We start from the raw sequence: 19,368 nt of genomic DNA, 5'->3' as shown, positions 1-19,368 counted from the left end.
GCATCACCATCAACAGCCAAAAACCCTCCAGAGGAACTTGGAGTAAGATATAAAACAGAGATTAGAACAACGTGGTCAGTGTCCGTGCAGAAAGGTGTCCATAAAGTTTTTCACATAGGCGTTACCGTGGTGTCAGTGACGGAGCTTTGACCTGAAGGAGGACCGTCACCGTGACAACCACCGTATGCAAAATTAAAGAAAAAGTGATGCATTCATGCTGCTGATGAAGACAGCGTGTCAAGTAAAGTGAAGTTAGTGGAGGATTAAAGGTCCCGCATTCACTTTGGTTTTGTTTTTTGACTCTGACAGGTGTCCCACAGGTGTCCCACAGGTGTCCCACAGGTGTCCCACAGGTAAACACTAAACCAGCCTCCTCTTCCTCAGTCTCTCACCTTTATGTCACAGAGTTAAACTTTTATTTAGTTTATTGTGTTGAGGATTTGTAGCCTTTTACTGCAGCCAACAGTTAAAATAATAATAATAATTATATATATATATATATATATATATATATACATATATATATACACATTTCTATCTGTAAAACACTGTGTCATCTGCATATAGTTTGATGTGTTCAGGGTTTGTAGCCTATTATTGCAGCTGAGCGTTTGAATAATAAAATAGAACTTCCTGTCTATAAAACACCGTGTCATCTGCGTAGAGTTTGACGTGAGGTTCGTGTCACTGCAGATGCTGATATAATTAACAAACAATTGTAGAGGGAAGATGTAGACATCTTTGTGTCAGGTGTAAAATAAAAAACAAATTCAACCTAATCCTAAAAACAAATTACAAACATTCATTTCCCGTAAAGTGAAACCTATAAAACATACATTTTATGCTTTCATAATAAAGTTCTTTGTAATATTTGAATGTTTATCTCCTGCTGGCTGCTCACTCATGTTCATTATTAGAAATAAACTGCTGTAAAATAGATCTATAAATAAATCACCGTGTCATCTGCATACAGTTTGATGTGAAGTCTTTTGTTTCTGCAGCTGATATAATTGTGTAATTATTAAATATTCAGAAGGAGGGAAGGCATGGACATCTCTGAGAGGTGTAAAATAAAAACTTTATACAACCTGATTTCCTTTAAACGGCTGTGAAACGTTTGGTGTGAATGCGGGACCTTTCAGCTCCTCTGCTGAGTGAAGTCTTGCATGTTGCTGCTGTGCTCAGAGTTAGTGCTGCATTCATGTTCATCACATCAACTAAATTACAATAATTTGATGTTTTTAACAGTCCAGCTCCTGTCAGTGTGCTTCACACAGACGGACGGAGGAGGACAGAAGACAGGAGGCAGAAAAACATTTCCACTCATAGCTCAACACTTCGCCTGTTCGGCTGCTGGAAGACGAGACATCCTGTTATCGTCGGCTGATCGTCGGCTGATCGTCGGCTGATCGTTGTGTAGGTCACGTGATCATGTGATCACGTGACCTCTCCGCCTCTCAGGTGTGTTTGTTGTCGACAGCGTGGCGTTTGTTCCCCTCTGTTTGTCTGTCAGGCTCCTCACTCAGTCATGTGACCTCTTTCCTGTTTTCCTCTTCTGTCCTTCGTTAACCCTCGAGTGTCTCTCTGTCCTCCTCCTCCTCCTCCTCCTCCTCCAGCTACCACATGTAGGTCTTTGTGGTGTCGATCTGACTCCCTCCGGCCTCCTCCCCCCTCTCCCCCGCCTCCCTCTCCTCCTGCTCCTTGTCCTCCTTGTCCTTCTCGGCCTCGCTCTCCCACAGCGTGATGAGCGGCGGGTACAGCTCGTTCAGCGGGATGGACGTGGCGTGCTGCATGTACTTCTTCAGCGAGTGTCCGCAGGACTTGTGCTGCTGCACACGGCGGCCCATGTACACCACCAGCAGCGCCATGATGGACAGGGCGAACATGGAGCCCATCACCGCCGCCAGCGCCACGCTGCTGCGCCGCGATGCCACTAGCTCCACGGAGAAACCCGCCTCCTTCGTGGTGACGTTCAGACAGGAAGTGTGGACGGGGGCGGAGGGGTGATGGGGAGGAGGGTGATGGGGGTGGGGAGGAGGTGGGGAGGGGAGGAGGAGTAGACGGTGAGGCAGACGTGGTACTCTGTGGCGGGAAGCAGGTGAGTCAGATTATACTCCTGGACGTCCACGGGGACCTGGACACACAGAGAGGGACATGACGTCACTTCCTGCAGCTTAAGGTAAGGGCACTTTAAGACTTTTTTAAATGCCACTCAAACTAAGTATCAGACCAATTTTCAAATAACCAAAATTGAAGGACAATTTATTTTTTTAAAGTTTATTGTAAAAAAAAAAAAGTGAAATAATCTTTGTGGGAAACATGGAAGACGATGAAAATATGACATAATCACAAAAGTGATTACCGACAGAAGCGGGAAATAAACCGACATTTGGGCTCATCATGACGAGTTCAAGAAAAGTAATTTATGAAACTGTTTAACAAAAAAAAGATTTTACATGCAACTTCAGAAAAAAAGATTCAGAAAATCCTACTTTCCCCATCTGAACATTTTTAAGTCCGTTTCAAACTAATCAAGGCCCTATTTTTAGATTCATGAATTCAAAACCTTTTAAGAGTTTTTAGGGATCTGCGGAGGCCCTGGTCACTTCCTGTCCAGCGTCTCTTCCCCCAGTTCACCGCATTTTTAATGAATGCCAAACAAAGTGTTTCAGTGCGGTGCAGCTCACGTTATTGTTTCTTTTATCATACGTAGATTTCGTTTCTGTGGGGAATTATAAGGATTTTGTGTCTCGTCTTTCCGCTGCAGAGGAAAATAATTCACCTGCAGCTTTCACTTTCATCCTTGTCAGCTGTAGATGTGAAAACGGTCTTCAGCTGAAGCAGATTTTGGTGCATTTTATTATCGTTAAATAAATATATGGATCCATCAGCGGGCGGCTGTGCTCACCTTGGCGGTGTAGCTGATCTGAGGGTTGTCGATGTGCACGGTGGCACTGCTCCAGCGGGTCAGAGGGGGGGCGGCGTCCTGCTGGTTCTCACCCGCAGACGAAGCTCCTCCGCTGGGAAACAACTTCCACTCCAACACCACCGACTGGGCGTGCACCACCTGCACAGGAAACAGGAAACAGCAGCACACCTCCAAAAGTTAGTCTGAGCCCAGATTCTGATGACAGCCGTAATGGAAACTGTTTTTCGACAGATTTAAAACTCAGATAAAAAGACTCTGAAAGGAGTTTTAGAAACAGAGCGGGAACCTTTGCCAGCACCACCAGAGAGGCTGCAGCGCTGGATGAGTTCCCCAGCCACGGCTGCTCTCTGCTGGGCTCGCCACCCCACCGCGTCCCCCCGGACGACCACGAGCCCACAGACCCCCGAGAGTCCACGAATATGGAGACGCTCTTCGTGTCTGCGCCCTCTGCGTTCCACGCCACACACGTGTACACACCTGAGAGACAGAGACAGGCGGAGTTATCGATTTCTCTATGTTTGTTTTTTTCTTTTATCCATATTAAAAACCTCGCTGACCAGCGTCTGACGGCTCGGCGTGTTCGATCACCAGCGCTCCGGGCTCCGACAGACGATGCTTCTTCTTCTTCCTGCTCAGGCCACGCCCCTCTTCTGATATGATTGGTGCAGCCACAGCCTCTGAGCTCACCTGAGCAGGTAACCAAGAAACATGAAATCACTACACACACACACACACAGACACACACACAGACACACACACACAGACACACACTTACGCAAAACTCCCTCCCCTGACCCTTACCTCCATCCACCTTTGATTTTTTTGTTTTGAGCTCGATTTTTTGTCCTTTTACTTCTCGTTACGATTGTTATTTATTACTATTACAGACATTATTATTATTGCTGTAATTACTATCACTATTATTGTCAGAATTATTGCCTGACTTCCTACATTTTATTTCATTAATATGAAAGAGTTCATGTGGACGCAGCAAAGAAAAAAAAGAAAAAATAGAAAAAACTGGGTTGTCTGTCAATAAATAATGTTCAAGCAAAAATGAAAGCTAAGTTACAAAAAAAGGTCACGCACACACACACACGCACACACACACCTTGTCTCCGGTGGGCGTCACCCAGTAGAACTGGGGGGCTGGGTCGGCGTCGGCCCAGCACTCCAGTGTGATTGGCTGCCCGGCGCTGACGTTGATGGCTGACGGGAAGGCGTGAGGACTGATGTGGGGCAGGCAGCTGTTGGCCCGCCTCGCCCACCCGCCCCCACCACCTCCTGCAGCTCCCGACCAATGAGGTGCAGCGGGGAGGAGCAGAGGGTGATGGAGGACTCGAGCACCTTGAGGTGCGACTGGTTGCCCAGGTGAGGCCCCCAGGAGCCCAGACAGTCGCAGCGCAGCGGGTTGGAGTGCAGAGACACCTCCTCCAGGGAAGGCAGGGAGGACAGGACATCCCCAGAGAGGAGACTCAGCTGGTTACTGTGGAGGAGGAGCGTCCGCAGGGAAGACAGCTCACTGAGGGGAGGAGGAGGAGACATGAAGGAGGTGAATGATGAAAGACAGAAGGAGGAGAAAGACAGAGGACCAAAGAAAAAATGAAAAAGAAAGAAGTAAAATTTAGACTTTAAAGCCATCAAGTTGTTTTTTAAATTTGTTTAAATGAAACAGAGAGAGAGACAGACAGACAGAAGGACAGAAGGACAGATGGACAGATGGACAGACAGACGGACACCTGAAGGCCTGAGGGTGGATGTAGCTCAGCTGCTGGTTGCTGCAGAGTTCCAGTTTGGCGATTTCTGGAAGATTCTGGAAAGCATCTCGTTCCACCATCAGCAGCTCGTCCATGTTGTTCAGACTGAGACACAGTCAACATTATTATCATTATTATTAATTATTATTAATTATCATTTGTATTTATTTGTAAAAACAAAAGATCAACATCTCTCTGCAGTCTGGATGAAGTCTGCAGACTCAGAGTTTGGTCTTGAGTGAATTTTTGGCAGCAGTTTGAAGTCTGCCTCTCATGCACAGACAGCTGATATCCTGCCCCCTGCTGGTGGCCGCAGTCATCTCTGGTTTCTCTCGTGGCGCTCACTGGGACACTGACTTGGTGTCTGAGGTTGTGAGCTCGAGCCTCATGTGATGCAGAATTATTTATTATTATTTGACCAATTGGCTTGCGTGACCCGTCATCAGCGGGCCCACTGCCAGCCGGCCGAGTGCCGGTGTCCGGGCGGATGGTCCCTCCACGCAGAGAGGGCCCGAGGTCATAGTTTTTTTTTAACATTTTACTAATTTCTTGTTAATTTTGGGGCAATTTCTTGTTAAGTTCCTCATTGCATTTTTTCTTGTTGTTGGAAGAAATGAAGCCAGATTGTTCAGGTTTCAAAGGGTTAACATAGATCTGATCTGGTTTTTGAATCAGGATCCAGTAGTTTGTGCGTGTCGGATTTAGCAGAAACACATCTAATCGATATTTAGATAAATACGATTGGAGTGGTCATCGGCCGATAATCACTATCAAAGGACTGTGACCGAGGATAAACTCCATCTGTGTGTCTGTCGGACTCACCTGAGCTCCTCCAGGTGCTGCAGGTTCTGAAAGTCTCCCTGCTGGATTCGGCTGATCGGGTTCCGGTTCAGGTCCAGGAACTTGAGGTTAGGGAGCACGCTCAGAGCGTCCCGAGGAACTGACCTGCCGAAGAACAGCGGCCACATCAGCACGGCGTCACACAGAGACCAGATCACAGAGGTCACGGCGGCGGTGCTCGGACTCACCTGAGCCGGTTGTCGTAGAAGGACAGACTCTCCAGGTAGTCCAGGCCCTGGAAGGCGGCGGCGGGGACGGACGCCAGCCCCATCCCCGCCAGCACCAGGCTGTGGAGGCGGGACAGAGGCAGGAAGTTCTTCTCCTCCAGACCCAGGATGGGGTTCTCCCCAATCATCAGGATCTCCAGAGATGGCAGGGACTCGAACCAGCGGCTGTCGATGGCCACCAGCCGGTTAGAGTTCAGGTGGAGCCTGCAGGACCAAGCAGAGGGCACAAAAACCCGTCACACACTGTTATTCCTATAGATCGGTGATACAAATTTCTTAAAATCTTAGAAGTGTCCTGAAGTCCTAGAAATGTCATAAATACTAGAAATGTTCTAAAATCCTAAAAATGTGCTAAAATCCCTGAAACATTTTAAATTCCTAGAAACATCCCCAAATCCTAGAAATGTCCTCAAATCCCTTAAATCCTAAAAATGTCCTGAAGTCCTAAAAAATATACTAAAATCCTAGAAACGTCCTAAAATCCTCAAAATGTCCTGAAATTCTAGAAGTGTCCTAAAGTCCAAGACAATTCCTGAAATCCAAGAAATGCCTTAAAATCCCTAAAATCCTGGGAATGTCCTAATATCTGAGAAATGTTGGCTTGTCTGGAGGTTGTTGTCCCGTTGGTCGGAGGGTTACGACGCTGCCTTCAGAACATCGTCACCCTGCACTTTAGTTACCGCAGCAGGTCGGTGAGTCCGACGAAGGCTTTGGGTCCGATGGACGAGATGCGGTTGTGATTGATGTAGAGTTCCTCCAGACTGGACAGGTTCCTCAGACTGAAGTCCTCCAGCTCCTCGATGTGGTTCTCCTCCAGGTACAGAGTCACCAGCCGGCCCAGAGAGGACAAACCCATGGAGCTCACCTGGAACCAGAGACAGACGCAGAGAGCTCGGCTAAACGCCAAAATGTTGTCTCGAAAAAATGCCAAAAATTTTAAGGAAAGAAAAAAAAAGGTGTAAAAAAAAATTCAGAAAATTACCAAACATGCCCAAAGAAAAAAAACCTCACCATAATGTTAAAGAAAAAAAATCACCAATTTTTAAAGAAAAAAAAAAACTGCCATACCTTAACCCCCCCAAAACACAATTTCTTTAAAAATCATAACAAAATTGAAAGAAAAAAAAGAAAAAAAAATTCAGGATTAAAAAAATAATAATAATCATAAAAAATGTTGGAGAAAAAACAAATTGCTAAAATGTTTTCCTGAAAAATCACAGAAAATTTGAAAAAAAAAAAAAATTACCAATTTTTTAAAAAGGAAAAATAATTGCCAAAATGTCTCATTAAAAAACTTTCAAAATGTTTATGGCCCTTTTTCTCTTCAAGTCTGCTGTGTTTCTGTCGATATCTGACTTCACTCTGCATGGTGAAGTCCTAACCTGATCGACTGTGATCACCGACGATGGTTTTCCAAAGTGTTCCTGAGCCCACACTGAGCCTGCGGGGTCAAAGGTCACCAGCATTATGTCTTTATGTACGCGCTCAGAGCTGTTTGATTTATGTGCTCGCATGTTCTGAACTTTAGTAAACGAGGGCTGACATGGGCCTTTAATCTGGAGAGCACTGTGTGTGTGTGTTTGAGCTTGGAAAGTGCTTCATGAATAAAGTTATTATGATGTAAATGCAGTCCAGGTGCGTCACCTGTGTGAAGTGGTTCTGTGACAGGTCCAGTTCTGTCAGGTTGGTGAGACTCTGCAGCTCTGTGCTGATGGATGAGATGTTGTTACTCTGCAGCAGCAGCACCTGAAACACAACAAGGTCGCAACAACATCATCACAAACTAACAAGTTCACAACAAGAACGGTGGATTCAGTGGTTTATGAAAATGAGGAGTTGTGTTATAAAACCAAAGATTGTTATCGTACGGATTCGTTACCTGTGTGTCGGCTGACATGTTGGCGGGAACTCGGTGCAGGTGGAGCTCATTGCAGTCGACGGTCCGTGCCTGGTGATACACGGACTGTGGCGTGTACCATGGCCTCGTCTCACACACACACTGCAGAGGACACAGCATGGTGCCACCTGTAGGAGAGACACACACACACACACACACACACACACACACACACCATTAACCCTATGATCAAACCGTGTCCTTCAGGTGTTCATATTTGGTGTCTGTAGAGCTGCTCTGTACCTGGACTGGCCACGCCCACCGCAGCACACACTGATGATGTCACCAAAGAGAGGAGGAGGAGGGTGGAAAGGACTGCAAATCCCATGGTGCACTAGGAGTGGAGCTGAGGGGGAGTGCTGATTGGACTTTGGCCACAACTTCCTCCAGAGGCTCAGAGGAGGCGGCTCACATCTGCAGCTGGACGGAGGACAGACTTTCCTCCGTTGACCTGCGATAGAAAAGAGACGTTTTCATGAACATCGAAAGCTCGGAGAAACGACTCCTTAACTTTCGAGATTTAATCAGTCAATTTGATACATTTGTTAAGTCTAAAGGCGCCGCAAGATTAACCCTTTAGGGCTCACTTTAATATCACACACACTCGTATCACTCTGTGCACAAATGCACTTTTCAAAATCAAGCTTTAAAAAATATTTTACATTAATATGATTTTCTGCTTTCATTGAGCTTATTTATTTATTTTTTTACCAACATCTGTCATAATCATAAATATCAAATCATCATTAATTTTCAGAATTTTAACCCCTTGAATGCTGCTTTTTTGTCATGATGCCACAATGTTTTTAGATGAAAAAACAAAACAAAAGAAGAATGATGTTGAGTCTCCTCCTCCTCAGGTGTGTGAGTGTAGCTGCTGACACTCTGGGATATGTCAGTGATCAGCAGCTACATTGACTGTGACAGGTCACCTAGTGGAAATGACAAAAATGGCAAAAAATGACAAATTCAGAGTCAAAAGCCCAGAATGACACCCAGAAATAATACAAGTCCTGTTTTTCTGCTCTGATGGCTGTGGGATCAAAAATGTCAGTTTGAATGGGTTTCAATGGAGCATTTTTGGACCTGAACAGTCTGAATGTAACTATTTAGTTTCCACAGTGTATTTTAGACTTATTGTAGGAGCTGAGCTGCAAATTCACTGATTACACTCAAATACACAATCTGGACTACATTTAGGACACATGCATCAACACACACACAGTTATCGCAACAGGAAGAAGAAAAGAAAACTCTCAGTTTCACTCTGACCTGAACATGAACCCAACAGGATCTGACAAAATGTCCTCACGTCACAAAGAGTCCTCATTCTCGAACGAAAACTTGAAGATTCACACAGACACACACAGACATACACACATGCAAACACACACACAGACACAGTCTCACACACACACACACACACACACACACGGTAGGAAACGGGGACACCTTGCCTCTGCTGCCATGGCAACCAGCCAGGAAGTGACATAGAAGGAGGAGGGGGGGGGGTTGACCTCTGAGCTGCTCTGTGATTGGTCCACACAGTCTGCGTGTGTGTGTGCGTGTGTGCGGCATGCGTGTGTGTCTGAACTCATTCACAACTTTACAGTCAGATGTTTTTTCTTCACACAGACTTTGTGTCTCTTTGTGATAATTAAAGAATAAATCAGTGATATTCACACTGACGGTCTGCAGCTCACTAACGAGCTTCTTCACTCTGCACACCTGCATTTGATTTTTGTCGTGTGTATTTTTAATGTTTTATGTTTACGCTCTTTTTACTTTGTTCTGCAGCTGCTGCACAATTATAATGATTTCACTCTGCATGGATACAAACTGCTGCAGTGTGAGAACTATCAGTAATGTAAGCCGAAACAACTATCACGAGTAATTAGGACTATAATACTAATACTAACGCTAATGATACAAATACTAATAATAATGATTATACAAATAAAAAGGGAAAAAACTATACAAGTAATAAATAACAATAAAACCACAAAATCAGAACAAATAAAAAAATCTATAAATCTATAATGAAAATTGTATTAATTATAATTATTATCATGATTACTACTTGAAGTAGTAGAAGCATATTTTTTATCATATTTTTATCTAATTTACTTTTTTAAAGTGTTTCATTTCATTTCCTTTGATTTTGTGGTTTTATTTATTTCTTTCATCATTTTTGTCTTGTTATTTGTATACTTCTCATAATTATTATAACATTAGTAATTATTATTACAATAATTACAAAGTGTGAGTTCATGATCGTTGATATCTGCATGACGTCAGACGGAGTCGGACACGATCGAGCCTCGTGCAGGCGTCGCCTCTAACGAGCAAACGGTGAAACTTCATCTCCTGACTGACCCTGAACGCAGCGCAGCAGCTGGACAGATGTTCAAACATGTGCACCTCCTCCTTCCTGTTCACCACACACTGAAGGAGGAGCACGCCTCCTCCTCCTCCTCCTCCTCCTCCTGCTGAGGAGCAGATGGAATATTGATGAGGGGATATTAATTATTTAACGAACTGTGAGCGCCTCATTAAGTGTCCCACTGAAGACGCTGTGATTGGAGGAGAGACATTTAATTAACTTTGAATGCTCACACACACACACACACACACACACTCACACACACACTCACACACACACACACACACACTCACACACACACACACACTCACACACTCACACACACACACACACACACACACACACACACACACACACACACACTCACTCACTCACTCACTCACACACACACACACACACACACACACACACACACACACACACACACACACACACACACACACTCACTCACTCACTCACTCACTCACACATACTCTCTCACACACACACACACTCAGGTAGGAGGAGACGTAAATATAGAACAAACACACTAATGAGCTGACAACACGCTCACAGTCAGAAGGCCAAGAAATACTCTGTTACCACGGTTACCTGTAAAAGTCTCATTATTATTATTACTATTATTATTACTATTACAACAATAATGATAATGCAAATTAATTTTGGCTGATTAATTTATCATCAGCTATTTTCAAAACTTTTCAAAACATTCCTTTAATTCCAAAATATTTCCAGGCCTGGAAACACTTTTTATTTTAAAACTTTCTAATAATTTCACCCTGAAGAGCAGAGCGACGAAGGATGACGTATTTCTGCGGTCCAACAGGAAGTCAGCGCCGCTCTGGTTCCCTCGTCAAAAAACCTCCTTGGATTATCGACCTCTCCCAAAATAATCTCCGTGACCAACACGAGTTTACAGACTTACAGGTTTAGTTCAGCCAGATGATCTGCACAGATCACCTTCTGCGTGTTTCAAATTCAATCTCATCCAATCAGAAGCAGAAAGCTGAAAAACCAACGACATCGAGGTCACATGATGTAAACGTCACAGCGACAAACAAGTTAAAACACGTTATGTGTTTCACACATGTGAAAAACGACTTTCTGTGACAATGACCCCAAAAAACCCAAAAAAAACCCAAAACTCTGAGACGACGGAACAGGAAGTGAAAACATGATAACAGACTTCAGCGGCAGTTACCGTGGAAACCATCTAAATGTGAAACAAACTCGAGTGAACTGAAGAAACTCAGTGACCCAATTAACAAGTTTCACTGATATTACATAACGAGGAGGAGGAGGAGAGGAAGAGAGGAGAGGAGAGAGGAGAGGAGAGGAGAGGAGAGGAGAGGAGAGAGGAGAGGAGAGGAGAGAGGAGAGGAGAGGAGGAGAGGAAGAGAGGAGAGGAGAGGGGAGGAGAGAAGAGGAGAGAGGAGGAGGAGGAGAGAGGAGAGGAGAGAGGAGAGAGGAGAGGAGGAGAGGAGAGGGGGAGGAGAAGAGAGGAGAGGAGGGGGAGAGAGGGGGAGGAGGAGGAGAGAGGAGGAGGAGAGAGGAGAGGAGGAGAGGAGGAGGAGAGAGAGAGAGAGGAGAGAGAGAGGAGAGGAGAGAGGAGAGGAGAGGAGAGGAGAGGAGAGAGGAAGAGAGGAGAGGAGAGAGGGGAGGAGAGGAGAGAGGAGAGGAAGAGAGGAGAGGAGAGAGGGGAGGAGAGGAGAGGAGAGGAGAGGAGAGGAAGAGAGGAGAGGAGAGAGGGGAGGAGAGGAGAGGAGAGAGGAGAGGAGAGGGGGGGAGAGGAGAGGAGAGAGGGGGGAGAGGAGAGGAGAGGGGAGAGGAAGAGAGGAGAGGAGAGGAGAGGAGAGGAGAGGAGAGGAGAGGAGAGGAGAGGAGAGGAGAGGGGAGGAGAGGAGAGGAGAGGAGAGGAGAGGAGAGGAGAGGAGAGGAGAGGAGAGGAGAGGAGAGGAGAGGAGAGGAGAGGAGAGGAGAGGAGAGAGGAAGATAGGAGAGGAGAGAGGAGAGGAGAGGAGGAGAGGAAGAGAGGAGAGGAGAGAGGAGAGAGGAGAGGAGAGGAGAGAGGAGAGGAGAGGAGGAGAGGAAGAGAGGAGAGGAGAGGAGAGGAGAGAGGAGAGGAGGGAGGAGAGGAAGAGGAGAGGGAGAGAGGGGAGGAGAGGAGAAGAGAGGAGAGGAGAGGAGAGAGGAGAGGAGAGGAAGAGAGGAGAGGAGAGGAGAGGAGAGGAGAGGAGAGGAGGGGGAGGAGAGGAAGAGAGGAGAGGAAGAGAGGAGAGGAGAGAGGGGAGGAGAGGAGAAGAGAGGAAGATAGGAGAGGAGAGAGGAGAGGAGAGGAGAGGAGAGGAGGAGGAGAGGAAGAGAGGAGAGGAGAGGAGAGGAGAGGAGGAGGAGGAGAGGAAGAGAGGAGAGGAAGAGAGGAGAGGAGAGAGGGGAGGAGAGGAGAAGAGAGGAAGATAGGAGAGGAGAGAGGAGAGGAGAGGAGAGGAGAGGAGAGGAGAGGAGAGGAGAGGAGGAGGAGGAGGAGAGGAAGAGAGGAGAGGAGAGGAGAGGAGAGGAGGAGGAGGAGAGGAGGAGAGGAGAGGAGAGAGGGGAGGAGAGGAGAAGAGAGGAAGATAGGAGAGGAGAGAGGAGAGGAGAGGAGAGGAGAGGAGAGGAGAGGAGGAGGAGGAGGAGAGGAAGAGAGGAGAGGAGAGGAGAGGAGGGAGGAGAGGAGAGAGGAGAGAGGAGAGGAGAGAGAAGAGAGGACAGGAGAAGAGGGAGGAGAAGAGAGGAAGAGAGGAGAGGAGAGAGGAGAGAGGAGAGGAGAAGAGGGAGGAGGGGAGGAGAGGAGAGTCTGTCAGACAAACTCGCTGCTGTTGAGTCAGAACTGAAACCTGAGGTCACCTGAGGTCACCTGAGGTCAGCTGAGGTCATGTGGCGGAGGGATACACTGTTGCTGCTCATGGACAAATAGTCCCTGCTGTGTTTCACTTTGTGTTCACAACAAATCAAACCTGACTCAGAGAGACAGGCTAACAGTTTCCATTCGTTTACAGTCACTATGCTAAGCTAAGCTAAGAACGATTTTAACAAATTACACAATTAGAAATTTATCCCCCCAAAAAATTTTATATTTAAAATCATGTTACAGAATTTAAAAAAAAAAATTATAATCTTTTTTTATAAAGCACTATATGTTATATATCTTTAAAAAAAACTGTTTATAATAATATTAATTTATATTTGAGGGCGTGTTGCATAAACAATATAAAATAATTACATATATATACATAGATATTAATTTTAGTATTTTTGAACAAAAATCTATTCTATATTTCTTAAAAAAGAGGGGAGGATTATTAGAAAATAGTTTTTAAAAAAATGTCCAGAAATTATAATTATGACAATTTTATGTTTAAAATTGAAAACATAATATTACAATAAACACAAACAGTGTGGATTCTAATCATGACCTTAATTCTACCTGATTTTCTATTTTACTTTAAACAGGGTTCCTACAGCTTTCATACAAGTGTAATTTAAGACTTTCTGAGACGTACTAATGCCACTCCACATGAAATTTAATTTTACAAAAACTAAAGAACAACAAAAACAAACAAAAAACATGAACTGACATTTATGACATTGGGGACAATTTCGCCCCAAATATTCATTGCGACGTAAAACATGACTTTACAACGTTAATGCGAGAAACATTTTGTAAATTATTATTTTAAAATTTACCAATTATTTTAAGTTTTAACAATGCAAAGTAAAAAAAGATATCTTTTTTTTAAAGTTAGTAATAAAAAATTTAAGATATTACAATGCAAAGTAAAAGCAAAAGCTATATTTTTATTGATTAATTTAAAATTAAACAGATTTTACAATGCAAAATAAAAACTTCTAATAATTCTTTTACTTACTTAAAATTTTAAAATATTTTACAATGCGAAGTAAATAAATGTGTATATTTATTTTTAAAACGTTTATTTCAGTTATTTTAATCCTAATTAAGGACATTTTTTAGATTTAGATTTTGTTTTAGAACTTTTTAAGGATTTGTGGGAACCCCAAAACCTGCTGGATGATGCGTTCAGGGACCGTCGTATTTATGGATTTCCTTCAGTGATGTTTTAATATCCTCAAACAGCAGCGGCCTCACAGCTCTAATAATAATAATGATAATAATAATGATGATAATGATAATAATAATAATAATGATGATAATGATGACAATGATGATAATGATAATAATAATAATAAAAATAATAATAACAATAACCTGAGTGTGAGTGTGCGGAGCAGCTCCTCCGGTGTGTGCAGGAGGACAGACGCCCATCTCCTCACCTTGCTCCTCCGCCTGCAGCTCCTCCTGTTCCTCCGCTCGCTCCGGGCCGCAGCGGGACCTCTGGCCGGGGAGGGTCGCTCCGAGCCGGGCAGAGGGGCTCCGGTTGGGCCGGTAGAGAGGATCCGGGTCGGTCTGTTCAGGTTTTGTGGATCCGGTTTCCCCCCGCCGCCGCCGCTTTTATCTGAAGCATATCTCCCTCCCTCCTCTCCCTCCTGTCCTCTATCAGGTCCGCAGCAGCTGACTCGGGATCAGCCAATCCGGTTAATAGGCCACTGGCTGACGGACCAATCAGAGCCCGGATGTTGCTAACATGACGTAATGCTCCAGATTCTCCTGATGACTGAGTGAGTCTGCGTCTCTCTGCGTCTTCATCTGTCTCCGTGTCCCTCCATCACTTCATCTGTCTCTGCATCTCTCTGCGTCTTCATCTGTCTCCGTGTCCCTCCATCACTTCATCTGTCTCTGCGTCTCTCTGCGTCTTCATCTGTCTCCGTGTCCCTCCATCACTTCATCTGTCTCTGCGTCTCTCTGCGTCTTCATCTGTCTCCGTGTCCCTCCATCACTTCATCTGTCTCTGCCTCTCTGCCTTCATCTGTCTCCGTGTCCCTCCATCACTTCATCTGTCTCTGCGTCTCTCTGCGTCTTCATCTGTCTCCGTGTCCCTCCATCACTTCATCTGTCTCTGCGTCTCTCTGTGTCTTCATCTGTCTCCGTGTCCCTCTGTGTCCCTCCATCACTTCATCTGTCTCTGCGTCTCTCTGCGTCTTCATCTGTCTCCGTGTCCCTCTGTGTCCCTCCATCACTTCATCTGTCTCTGCGTCTCTCGCTCTTCATCTGTCTCCGTGTCCCTCTGTGTCCCTCCATCACTTCATCTGTCTCTGCGTCTCTCTGCGTCTTCATCTGTCTCCGTGTCCCTCTGTGTCCCTCCATCACTTCATCTGTCTCTGCGTCTCTCTGCGTCTTCATCTGTCTCCGTGTCCCTCTGTGTCCCTCCATCACTTCATCTGTCTCTGCGTCTCTCTGCGTCTTCATCTGTCTCCGTGTCCCTTTGTGTCCCTCCATCACTTCATCTGTCCATCTATGTCCATCTGCGTCTTCATCTGTCTCCGTGTCCCTCTGTGTCCCTCCATCACTTCATCTGTCTCTGCGTCTCTCTGCGTCTTCATCTGTCTCCGTGTCCCTCTGTGTCCCTCCATCACTTCATCTGTCTCTGCGTCTCTCTGCGTCTTCATCTGTCTCCGTGTCCCTTTGTGTCCCTCCATCACTTCATCTGTCCATCTATGTCCATCTGCGTCTTCATCTGTCTCCGTGTCCCTCTGTGTCCCTCCATCACTTCATCTGTCTCTATGTCTCTCTGTGTCTTCATCTGTCTCTGTGTCCCTCTGTGTCCCTCCATCACTTCATCTGTCCATCTATGTCCATCTGCGTCTCTTTGCGTCTTCATCTGTCTCCATGTCTCTCCATCACTTCATCTGTCCATCTATGTCCATCTGCGTCTTCATCTGTCTCTGTGTCCCTCTGTGTCCCTCCATCATTTCATCTGTCTCTGCGTCTTAATCTGTCTCCGTGTCCCTCTGTGTCCCTCCATCACTTCATCTGGCTCTATGTCTCTCTGCGTCTTCATCTGTCTCCATGTCCCTCTGTGTCCCTCCATCACTTCATCTGTCCATCTATGTCCATCTGCGTCTCTCTGCGTCTTCATCTGTCTCCATGTCCCTCCATCACTTCATCTGTCCATCTATGTCCATCTGCGTCTTCATCTGTCTCTGTGTCCCTCTGTGTCCCTCCATCATTTCATCTGTCTCTGCGTCTTAATCTGTCTCCGTGTCCCTCTGTGTCCCTCCATCACTTCATCTGGCTCTATGTCTCTCTGCGTCTTCATCTGTCTCTGTGTCCCTCTGTGTCCCTCCATCATTTCATCTGTCTCTGCGTCTTAATCTGTCTCCGTGTCCCTCTGTGTCCCTCCATCACTTCATCTGGCTCTATGTCTCTCTGCGTCTTCATCTGTCTCTGTGTCCCTCTGTGTCCCTCCATCACTTCATCTGGCTCTATGTCTCTCTGCGTCTTCATCTGTCTCCGTGTCCCTCTGTGTCCCTCCATCACTTCATCTGTCTCTGCATCTCTCCGTCTTCATCTGTCTCTGTGTCCCTCAGTGTCTCTCCATCACTTCATCTGTCTCTGCATCTCTCCGTCTTCATCTGTCTCTGTGTCCCTCAGTGTCTCTCCATCACTTCATCTGTCTCTGCGTGTCTCTCAAAAAATACAGTAACGATTGTAAAACTGTTACTACTGTAAACTGTAAAAAACAAAACAATTTATCAGGACCTCTGTTTGCTTCATTTCTCTCTCCGTCTTCTTCGTCTCGTCTCGTCTCGTCTCGTCTCGTCTCGTCTCTTCGCACCCACAGACCATCATAGCTGCACTGTAAAACTACAACTACTGTAAAACTACAACTACTGTAAAACTACTATTACTAAAACTTAAGAAAGAAAACAATAAGTACTGTAAAAAAAACAACACCCTTATGACTGGTGTAAAATTATGATCATGAACTGTAAAACTATAACAACTCAAACAATAACTGTAAAAACACAGGAAGTAAAAACGAAAACTATAACCACTGTCAACATGTCAAACCTAAAACTAACAACTATACAACAGCATGACTATGACGAATAACTATGAAAATCTCAAAGATGTGAAACCATAAAACTGTAAAATAAATAAATAAAATAAAAAAACTGCAAAACATAAATGTGCAAACTTTAAAAACAATAATAATGAAAAAACTAAACTGTCAAATATGCAGAACTGTTAAAATGATGAAAAATAAAACTGTGGGATCCGGGTTTGGACATGGCGTGGTAGGCTGCGTTACATCAGAGCTCCCGATAGTCAAATGTAAAAAAACCCCGAAAACTCGAAAAACTAAAGCTAGAAATCATACCGACGGTAATGTGATCGGGGAAAAGTTGGAATGGGAAGGAAAACTCGACTCACTCAGGCTAAAAACACGACGACAGATGAAATGGAGGAACCGCTAGCTAACCATGCTACGGATGAGGACGGTGGCCACGAAACAACACACCTCGCTGGAAGCGAGGCTGAAACGGGCACGGATCTAGGAATTATCAGCAAGGAGATAAGAGACTTGAAAACAGAAATAAAAGATGCCCTGCGCTCATTTGGTGAAACGCTGAGGAGCGACGTGAAAAAAGACTTGGATGATTTCAAACAGGATATAAACCAGCAACTTGCTAAAGTCGCCACTGAACAGCAGCTGCAGAGCGGCAAGATCAATGAGGCTGAGTCGCGGATCGAAAAGCTGGAACAGAGGGCACAGGAGGCTAACAACGCTCTTATCGTCTCACTGAGAGAACAAAAAGCCCTTCGGGATAAGTTAACTGACCTGGAATCCAGATCGAGGAGAAATAATCTCCGTATCTACGGAGTTACAGAGGGAGAAGAGGGCGAGTCCGCGGCCACGTTTGTTCAAGACCTGCTTAGACGTGAACTCCACCTGACGGAAGATTTTAAAATCCAAAGAGCACATCGGTCACTTGCACAGAAGCCTGCAGACGGAGCCCAGCGGAGACCCATTATCCTGAACTTTCTGGAATTCTCTACCAAAGAGAGAGTTCTGAGAGAGGCATGTAAAGAAAATACAGCTGGGGAATAAAGTCCTATCATTCGACCACGATTACGCGACAGAGGTTGTGCAAAAGAGAAAGGAGTATAACGTTGCTAAAAGAATCTTGAAGGAGAAAGGAGTCCGGTTCCAGACTCCATTCACCAGGATGAGGATCCACTGGGCGACGGGAACTCGAGTCTACAACAACGCGGAGGAGGTGAAGCAGGAACTCGAGAAACGCGGACTCGCAGAGAAGATACCGACACCGACGTACCCGGCGGAGGCCGGACTGGAGTCACGGCTCCAAGACGGCCATGGAGTGGCAGCGCAATGAGGGATCCCGGAGGACCCACACACCAGCAGCTGCACGAGCCAAAGAAAAGCTGCAGGAGTTCCGAAGATTGCCGGACTAATATCAGCGATTATATAACGAAGCAAAACCGGTAGGAATGTTCTGATATAGTTTGTGTTTTTAGTTGTCAGAATATTGGTTACTCTGCTATTCCTACGCTAAAAGAAAAGTGACTATCGGAGGTCTGGGTTATTTTTTTTTTGTCTCTTACTTTTCAGTTCAAAAGTTGGACTCATTTAGAATGACTTTAGACCTCACCGTAGGACCTGTCATTCCTAAGTTAGGCCCTCTTTATTGAAGAGGGTTTTCCCTAGATCCACTAACGGGATCAGACTGTTAGAGGACGCAAAGATCCTCAACTGTCCGGAAGTTCAACTATTATATTTGCTGTGTTTGTTCTATGCCACCGCTTTGGCATTATCAGTGGGGCTATCGATGTTTTCGTTTATCTTAATTCATATGAGTAATGCAGTGTAACAACGTGAGAATAGCATCCTTAAATGTGAATGGCTTAAACAATACAATTAAAAGAAGAAAAGTAATGGCTAAGATGAGGAAAGAAAAAATCCAAGTATTATATTTACAAGAAACACATCTAAATCAGCAAGAACACGAAAAATTGAGGAGATTTGGATTTAAAAATACCTTTTTTAGCTCATTTAAGAAAGGTCCAAAGAGAGAAGTCGCTGTATTAATTTCCAACTCTGTCAGTTTTGAAGTCATCAAAGAAATAAATGACAAAGAAGGGAGATATGTAATAGTAAAAGGGATATTGGATAATACTCTAGTCACTTTGGTCAATGTCTATGTGCCACCTAATTCTGATCGAATATTTTTGAAATTATTGTTTGAGATCATAGCCCAGGAAAATGAAGGAATTCTAATATGTGCGGGGGATTTCAACATGATTTTGAATGCTAAACTGGACACAACAAATAACAAGAGACCTAAGACTCATCTATCGAAACTTGTCAGCACCTCTCTAGCTGAATTGGGGATGTTCGACGCCTGGAGAGAAG

The 19,368-nt window shown here is 45.0% G+C and overlaps 1 protein-coding gene across 1 annotated transcript; it reads right to left on the bottom strand.

Moving 5' to 3' along the window:
* Positions 1-287: 287 nt before the first annotated feature.
* On the bottom strand, positions 288-17,938 carry LOC121940141 (leucine-rich repeat neuronal protein 1). The gene is given in 15 exon segments (XM_088081551.1): positions 288-2,017; positions 2,020-2,134; positions 2,909-3,067; positions 3,216-3,406; positions 3,487-3,616; positions 4,041-4,183; positions 4,186-4,451; positions 4,669-4,791; positions 5,509-5,631; positions 5,715-5,957; positions 6,434-6,618; positions 7,398-7,499; positions 7,633-7,778; positions 7,894-8,101; positions 14,366-17,938. Coding segments are annotated over 14 exon segments (2,412 nt in total). The 5' UTR covers positions 7,979-8,101; positions 14,366-17,938; the 3' UTR covers positions 288-1,616.
* Positions 17,939-19,368: the final 1,430 nt, after the last annotated feature.

This window comes from Plectropomus leopardus, chromosome 9, assembly GCF_026936395.1.
Source record: "Plectropomus leopardus strain MGB_pleo_1.0 chromosome 9, ASM2693639v1, whole genome shotgun sequence".
In the NCBI taxonomy this organism is placed as follows: Eukaryota; Metazoa; Chordata; class Actinopteri; order Perciformes; family Serranidae; genus Plectropomus; species Plectropomus leopardus.
Note: the sequence above shows the minus strand (reverse complement) of the source record. Positions and strands in the feature narration are given on the sequence as shown.